We start from the raw sequence: 9,094 nt of genomic DNA, 5'->3' as shown, positions 1-9,094 counted from the left end.
CACGAAACAGGCCCTTCGAACGAAGCCAGCAGCCTCGTACGAAGGCACTGCCTTCGTTAGGGCTGGCATATCGTGTATACCCGTACATGATAAGACATGACACGACACGATAAGACACGATACACGAAATACCATACACGAACACGACACGATAACTTATCGTGTCCTTTTTTTTCAAACACGAACATGACACGATATACACGAAAATTACCTGTTAATACCTGTTAACACGACTGTTCGACTGTTATACACGAAAATTACCTATTATACCTGTTAATACGAACAAAAACACGAACACGACATGCTATCTGAGAGTTACAGAGGGAGTTTAGGGTTTTATTTTTTTTAATTGAATGAGGAATGAAAATAGAAAGGAATTAAGGAACCCACACGCACATGGCTGATGATTTTTATTTAATTTAATTATTTATCGTGTACTAACGGGTATTAACAGGTAAACAAGTATTTAACTTGTTTATACACGAAAATTAACAGGTAATCTCATGTCTACCTGTTTGGTACACGATACCTGTTAAGGCCATACACGATACCTGTTAACTTCGTGTAGGTTCGTGTCATGTATTCATGTATTCGTGTAAAATTACCAGCCCTAGCCTTCGTACGAAGGCAGCCAGCTTCGAACGAAGCCACCTGTGCGATCCCACCTCCTCTATAAATAGCAAGCTCACTTCTCCATTTCATTCATTGCTGCCATTTCTTCTAAAACGCCGCCGAATTGTTGTCCAACTGTTTTCAAGTAAGATTTACCATTTTTACATGCTTCACAACGATTTTCCACTACGATTTTCCAGAAGATTCATTCCGTTCTCATCCAAACTTCTTTCTTTTTACAAAAACTTTCATCTTTTATGTAGATCTTCATCTTTTTCATCTAAACATCATCTTTTTCATGAAAACCTTCATCTTTTTCATCAAATCATCTTGTTTTTACAACGGATCTACACTTAACTGAGTGTATTGGGCCTAGCTTCAGCTTCCCGAGTTAGAAATTTGCAGATTTCACACTCACCAAGTGTTAGATCTAGGTAAAAACCCTTTAAAACCACTTTTAAACTTGATTTTTACACAAAAACGGACCAAACCGACACATATTTCGTTCACTGGATAGTGGGACGAAGTGGTGTCGAAACCGTCATGAATAGGACTCGAAAACACATCCGATTCAGACGAAAACTCAGCTCTGAACGCCAAGAACAGCCAAGAATGCGAGCTGGATTGTTCTGTGCGAAGCCCGGCTTCGTACGAAGGCACTGACTTCGCACAACACAGCCCAATTCTCACCCGTGACTCAGACAAAGACCTTTCCGGCTCTGAGTTTAATCAGTAGCTTAAGGTTGGAGGGACGAACACTCGATTTTCTCAAAGACAGACGCGAAGCACACTCGATTTTGGGCAACGGAAGCCACATATGTACGAAGACCCCACCTTCACACGAAGGCACGCCTTCGTACGAAGGCACTGGCTTCGTTCGAAGCCTCTGTTTCCCACTCGACACTCCGATTTTGACCATTTCAGCACTTTGGAGGACTTACGCTTCTGTTCCCATACGCAGGCTGATTCGGCGCTCCCTTCAATCCATTCAGACCGTGTTTACTTGATACGCACACACTGTGAGTATACTCGAACCCTTTTCGCTTAACGCACTTTTGGGTGTTACATACGTTCTCTATCAAAAACACAACACTTAAATGCTTTACAAACGCTATCCGCACTCGCATGATATAAGTGATTAGTTGAATACTTGTTGCTATGTTACACAAGTGATGACTTGCCCTACCGCCCTTAGCAACGATAGTACTATAGTTTGGACTCAGCACTTGTTTAGTCAGGGGTTGTTAAGGATCACATACTTTACTTCACATGTTCGCTTCGGTGAACACGTGTCGCGCATACTCTACTCGCAGTCATGTGGTTAGCTTGTATCATTATTGATAGTTACTTGATTCACCTTTACGTGTTACATGCTGGTTATGCTTAAACGCTTTTATACTATACTTATGCTAAACTTGTGTACTCACCTTTACATTATTGTATTGACTTTATTTTAACGTATGTGATAAGTTGATGGTTTGTTTGCTGCAAATGGATAGGAAGTCTAGAAACCCACCATAAAAATCTAGGTTGTCGGATTGGATTATGTTTGAGAGACTTGAAATCTGTATGACTATTTTTGGAATATGTGAGTGCATTTATGTCTATCGCCTCCGTCAATTTAAACCAAAGCAAGAAACTGAAGAAAACTAGAGTTTATATTGTAATAAGTAGGGAAAAGGCAAGGTGGCAATTATGTAATTAATGAGAACTCTCATTAAAAGCCTTTGTCTATAAATAGAACTCTTAGGGCTTTAGTTTAGAACTTTTGCCATTTTGCACATTTGGAGCTTTGGAGCTAGAGAGAGAAAGTAGAGAGAGAAAGGCAAAAGGCGATTCACGGTTCATTGTAACTTTTCATATCTTCTAATCGAATCACAGATTATAGTACGTTCTTGTGTTCGGTCCACATACGTGTACGGATTCCGCACGTCACACGTATCGGTTCGCAATCATTCGGGAGTCAAAACTGATCCTACAAGTGGTATCAGAGTAGGAGCTCGATTGAACGGATCACTCGCACAAGAAATTAACAGATTCAGATAAAAAATCACATCAGATTTGTCAATTTCTTCATCTTTTTATCTTCTTCAAGTTTTTGACAGAAAAACGCAAAATTAACATGGTTTTTATGGATAAAATTGGCTGATTTTTGAATATTGTGTGCGAAAATCATTGTTTTATAAACCTACCAATTTTCAGATCAAAACTCCAAGTGGTTTGAGAGAAATCAAGGATTTTCTGTTCAAAAAAATATGTTGTTCGTCATTGTTCTTGATTTGGTTCACCACTCGGATGGCCATCCGAGCCTTAGCACATTTGATTGTTTGATTCATTGTTGGAAGGGCGATCCGATCGAAGGGTGATCCGATCCAAGGACTCATCTGATCCAAATACTCATCCGATCCGAATACTCATCCGATCCAAGGACTCATCCGATCCGAATACTCATCTGATCCAAGGACTCATCCGATCCAAATACTCATCCGATCCAAGGATTCATCCGATCTAAATACTCATCCGATCCAAGTGATCCGATCCATTGCCATTCAATCCAACTCATCCGATCAGTGTCATCCTATTGACTTTTCGTTGACCCCGTTCGACCAGATATACATCCGATCCGAGTGTCTGTTTGTTTTAAACTGATCGTTTGTTTGTGTACTTGCAGGTGATAAACGAGGAGTAAATTCAAAGTGCGATACGTGAAAAAGAAAAGCAAAGTATCAACCGTCATGGCTGAAGAATTCTACAACACGTTTTACAAGGCGTTCACGTCAGAGTCTTCCGAAACATCGATTGTCACACCGAAAAGCTTATCGAAAGCAATGATTGAAAATATTAACCATGGTAACTTTTACGGAACCCATTCGAAACCACCAAAGCTCGACAGTATTGAAAATTATACATGGTGGAAAGAACGATTTATCAACTGGGCCAAAGCTTATGCGCACGAAAGCTGGTTTTGCATGGAATTCGGATACAGTAGACCAGTCAATGATAAAAACGAAGAAATTCCACTCAAAAGCTTATCCATTGATGACAAAAAGAACTTCTCATATGAACAAAGAATGATTGCTCTAATCTAACAGTCGATTAGAGATGGCATTTTCGCATTGCTTAATCACGACAGTTTATCTAAATCAGTATGGGAAGCATTACGGGTTAAAGCTGAGGGGGGGGGGGGTAAACAAATCAAAAAGAACAAAATAGCTTTACTTAAAAAAGAATTTGATTTGTTTGATGGTCTCAAAGGTGAAGCTGTACGACAAATGATTGAAAGATTTTGTCACCTAAAAATTGAACTCGATAGGTTTGAAATAACAAAAACCCGTGAAGAGATTATTGATAAAATCATTGAAGCATTACCACGAGCTGATCAGTGGCAAACATTCGTGTTTATTTTGAAAAACGATGTGTTGTTTAATACAATTACTCTTGATATTTTGATAGAAAAGATAGAAAGTCATGAGCTTGAGCTGCAAAAGCAAAGCAAGATGAGTAGTTCTTCGCATCAATAGAATGTCGGTCTTTACTACAAGGGCAGTGTACCTTCGGTGACAGTTAGTGAATCGCCGAAGACTGCATACAGTGTTGAAAAGATGAAAGACTCACAGAAAAGCTCATCAAGCTACAATCCAGGATATTATTCATCGTCAACAACATCAAACTCTGAAGAACCTGATGAGATTCTCTGCAACATCGCTTTAAAGCTAAAGAATTCTCCAACAATGAGCATCAACGCTGCTAAACAGCAAATGAGTTTTCAAGGATCGGTTCTAGAATCATACGAAGATCTGGTAGCTGGGAAAATTGGAAATTCTGAACTGACAAAGGAAGATTACGACCAGATAGATCCAGAGGTGATGGAACTCATTGATCTAAATGGTGTTTGGCAAGCTGCATTTGAAGAGCTCAGCGGTTCATGGATATTACTGGTAGACAATCAATCTGTGGACCATCAACAAAACTGGGCTTCGACAAATCAAAAGTGATCTGCTTCAAATGCAAGCAAAAGGGTCATTTTAAAAGAGAATGCAGAAACTCTGTTGTTAAAGAAACTGCTAATCCGTTTAAAGGCGATTACTATCAAAAAGCGATCTATCAGAGCAGAGAGGAATCACCAAGGTTGAAACAAATTGAAGATAATTCTGAGAAAGAGAAGTCAAGAGCATGTGTTGTGATCCAAGATGATGAAGGGTATGACTGGAGTAAAGTACTTCCAGAAGAAGATGCTGTCGGTTACACGTTCACAGCACATGGCAAAACTATATCAACGAATAAACATAGTGCGTTTGTTGCTGTTGTGAAAGAGAAAACAAAAGAAGAGATTCTGAAAGAGAAGACATACAGAGAAAGATGTATTGTTGGGTATCGAATTGAAGAGATGGAGAAAGAATATGAAGAAGCGAAGAATTATGGAAGATACGACAAGAAACGAGAATGTTATGTCAACAGCAAAGGTGAACCAGTTGTCCATTGAAAGGAAGTGGTGTTTGACGACGTTCTTGCAGTAATCCCTCTATCTGGCGAGTACTATTCAAATGTTGCGAAAGATAAACATTATGAGAAAAATCTGGATAAAATCATCAGAGATGTCATGACAGCGAATCTAAGACATAGAGATGAAGAGAGGATGAAGAAGAATGTTGAAAATCTGGTGGATGAACTAAAGAAGGTTGCTGAAGAAAAGAAAGTGGAAGATGTCAAAGAAGAAGGTGAAAAAGAAGAACAGAAACAAGAAAAAGAAGCTGTTACTGAAGAACAGCAGAATGAAGAGGATCTGAAGAACAAAGAAGAAGATGATGTGAAGTTGGAAAGTTCAGTTGAAGAGATCGATGCTGATGGTGCTGGTGAGAAACATCAAGAGAAAGAAGTTGCTCAGACACAGACGACAGAGATAGTCAAGGAGCCAATCACTGAGGTAAATACTTCAACTAATTCTGAAATTTTCAATAAAACTCTTAAACAGTGCAAGAAATTCATGGAAACATGCAGTGCTTGTACTGTAAAAGATGAAAAATTCAGAACAAGAGATTTAGAATTCACTAAAATCGAAAAAGTTTTCAAAGAAAAATGTAAAGAAATGTTAGAAAACGAAAAAGTTTTGAAAGATAATGACGAAAAGATAACACAAAAATGCAAGAGTTTAGAAAAAAATGAGATTTTGAAAGAAAAGGTTTCAAAAATGACTGAACAATGTGTACAAAAGGAAAATGCTTTCCAAGAAATGAAAAAGGAGTACGATTCAATAAAACTTGCATACCATATCACTAAAGAATCATATGAAGACGTGAAGAGCCAAATGAAACTTGTTCAATCAAGATTGAAACATTGTTCTGAAACATCTGATACGCTTAAGCGACAGTATGAAATAAAACAACAAGTTGTTAATTCTTACATTGAAGATGTTGCTAAGCTAAAGCGTAAAATAGCTGATTTAGAACAAGATAACAAGTTAAACAATTATCACGCTTCATCATATGTTCTTGAACGCATTTTCAATCTAAACCCGGATGGTAAAGATTTTGAGCAAAACAAGAAAGGAATTGGCTCGGAATATCATCAGGTTCCACCACCGTTTGAGGAAAAATTCACATTCTATGATGACGAAAAGGTGGAAAAAGCTTTCAACATGGTTGATCAATTTCCAGATAATATTAACATAACCTATTCCAAATCTGATGATTCTAGTGATTTAGATGTGGTAGGTAAGGTCGCTGAAAGTGTTTTAAAAGAAGAGTCGGCTGAAACAGGTAAATCTGAATCACAGGATGAAAATGAAAGCAGTTTTCATGAAGGTTATCTGAAAAACTCAAAATCTGAGAAAAATGTGAATGATGATTCAAAAGGATTGGTTTATACCATGATTGGATCGGACAAGTTATTCTCAGATCTTGAAGTCCCGATTCAGAATGTGATTTCAGAAAAGATTGCCAAAGTTTTCAAGATAGTTGAAATTGAAAAGTCTGAGATTCCAAAGTTTGCTGGAAAGAGTCGCAAAACTTTTTATAACAAACCTGGTTTTAAAAGGAAAAACACGAAGGCTGGGTTGGGTTATAAAAGGAAACAGAATTGGAAAAGAACTGAAATGCCAAACTATCAGCAAAAGATGAATTTTGTTCACAGAACAAGTTCTAAGGAAGAGAAAGAACTCCAATTTAGACGACAGTCTAATGAAGAGTTTTATGCCCAGAAAAAGCAACAACAACAAGTCAAAGATGTCTCAAAGAGAACATGTTTTAAATGTGATGAAACTGGACATCTTGCACGCAAGTGTCAAAATCTGAAACCTGTTGGTGTTAAGACGAAAAAGAAGTTTGGTGATGTTGAAAAACATAAATCTGAGGATGTGAAACAAAGGTCAACCAGATTTGATTCAAAACAAACTTAGAGGTACACTACAAACAAGTTTGCTTCGAATCAAACTTGGAAATCAAACCCGAATAGGTTCGATTCAAGACAAACTTGGAATTCTCACATACCCATATTTAGAACAACACAAAGTAGGAAAACAACTGTCAATGCAACAAAACCAAATCAGTTTTGGAAAACAAAAGTTGTTGAAAATCAAAACACTCAAAATGATTCACATTTTTACAAAAGAAGTGCTTCAAAAGGTCAAAGCTGGGTGGTTAAGACACAACCTACTTCTGAACAGAAAACATATTCAATCAAAAAGGATGAAATAAAAGATGAAAAGTTGTTTGTACCAAATGACGACAATTTTCCAAGATTGAATGAAGTTTATTGTTTTGAAATGCCTAAGGTCAAACAGACCTGGGCTAACTTGTTCAAGTAATTGAGTAATGTGCAGGTACTCCAGAAAGAGGATGAATATCAAATCAACGAAGGAAGCAGCCTGGCACGAGAGGAGGAGGCTGCTGAACCCTGCAACTAAAACAGAGAGTTTGTTAATTTTCTGTACATAAATAAACCATATTTCAAAAACCCTAAAAATAGAAAATTTTAAAAACCAAAAATATGTTTTTATTTTGTCAAAAATTGAAAAATAAAAAATATGTTTGTTTTTAAATTTTGTCGAAAATTCAAAAATTTACAAAAATATGTTAATTGAATACGCCGAAACCCTCACAGCTGAACAAACATGATTACTTTCACAAGATTGAAAAACGGTTTTCAAACTGTAAAATATCAATGTGTTGTAAATCATGGGGGTACGTTATACGTTATATTTTCTGCAAAACAGAGCATGAGAAGCAGAAAATGGATGGTGAGAAAATGCTATCTACATCGGTTATCAAATTTTCTTTAAATGTTTTGAATTTTAGGGGGAGTAAGAGCGTTGTCAGAAAATCCAAAAACATTTGAAAATTTGAAAAAGCCAAAAACATAATAAAATTCAAAAATGAGTTTTGTGTAAAAAGAGAAAATGATAGTACATCAGTAGACAATCACAGTACGCTAAAGAAATTGAAGGTAGAAAATGTGATAAACGGTCTCACTGATGATATGCCAGTAGGTTTTTACACGCTTAGTAGATTGAATTCGAGATATAAACCTAAATATCAATACTTGCTTATCTCGTGGGGAACATCTCTCGGATATATGGGTAACCCCCCGAAATCTGGTTTGAGAGATTGCCTGATTCTGAGATACTAGGTTTTTATACTGTTTGATATCTGGGGTATTATACCTGGTCTTCTGATATTGCGGAAGCAATGGCCTAGACCTCGTATAATACTTTACGCGCTTTTAAAGCTCACCCCCTGCATAAAAATTGAAAAATATCGAAAGATATGAATCAATTGCAGTTGAAGAAAAGATTCTCTAAAGGGAACACACCTAAAGTCGAGCCTTCATCTCTTTGACTAAACGGAAGTTCATACCTGAGCTCTCAAGGTCTCGCACTAACCCAGAATACAGATATCAAATTGGTATACTCACCTGTAAGACTGAATCTAGGGAATTTTGATACGAGAGTATTCTGAGGTGGGACACGCGAATAAGTTAAGTCTTAATACACTAATCTCGTATCTCGAATCGATTGAACTTTGTGTGAAAATTTAAGTGGATCAGTATACTGACAATCTAAGTGAATCGTTTAAAACTGAAAGTCTTTAAAGCTCAACGGTGCTAGTGATTTGTCATAATCTGATATGATCCTCTGACGCGAACTCAAACAAAAATATTGTCTATAAATATGTTTGTAGATATTCCTTTACTTCTTTATGTTTCAGAAAAATACAAAAAGATTTTGATTTCCGCTTTATTTTCGACAACCGATGTCTAAAAGCTGAGTTTCAAAATCTAAGTATGCTGATCGTGTTTCTGAAAATAAACAAGTTCATTAATTTGAAACTTGTAGTTTTAAAATCAAAAATTAAAAATAGTTTGTGAAGATCTCCAAGGTCGTTAATTTGGACTTGGATGATTAACTGTGAGGGTTTTGGATTCTTAAATCGTCAAATATATGAAGATTGTTGATAAGGGAAGTGAAGTCAAGTAATCCTGGATATAT

General features: G+C 36.8%; 1 protein-coding gene across 1 annotated transcript; it reads left to right on the top strand.

Moving 5' to 3' along the window:
* The first annotated feature begins 4,214 nt into the window (after positions 1–4,214).
* Positions 4,215–7,513, top strand: LOC118492109 (synaptonemal complex protein 1-like). The gene is made up of 6 exons (XM_035989899.1): positions 4,215–4,550; positions 4,625–5,075; positions 5,127–5,536; positions 5,585–5,674; positions 5,759–6,181; positions 7,430–7,513. The coding sequence occupies exons 1-6, from the start codon at positions 4,215–4,217 to the stop codon at positions 7,511–7,513; spliced, it is 1,794 nt and encodes a 597-aa protein (XP_035845792.1).
* Positions 7,514–9,094: the final 1,581 nt, after the last annotated feature.

The sequence above is a fragment of the Helianthus annuus genome, chromosome 5 (assembly GCF_002127325.2).
Source record: "Helianthus annuus cultivar XRQ/B chromosome 5, HanXRQr2.0-SUNRISE, whole genome shotgun sequence".
Lineage (NCBI taxonomy): Eukaryota > Viridiplantae > Streptophyta > Magnoliopsida > Asterales > Asteraceae > Helianthus > Helianthus annuus.
The sequence above is the reverse complement of the archived record's forward strand: the minus strand, read 5'-3'. Positions and strand labels throughout refer to the sequence as shown.

Bases quoted from the DNA above. Each gene is read 5' to 3' on its own strand.
- LOC118492109 (XM_035989899.1), top strand. From the start codon at position 4,215: ATGAAAGACTCACAGAAAAGCTCATCAAGCTACAATCCAGGATATTAT. The intron at 5,675-5,758 runs GTTTTCAAAGAA...CAAAAATGCAAG, and splicing joins AATTCACTAAAATCGAAAAA to AGTTTAGAAAAAAATGAGAT. The intron at 6,182-7,429 runs GTTCCACCACCG...AGTAATGTGCAG, and splicing joins TTGGCTCGGAATATCATCAG to GTACTCCAGAAAGAGGATGA.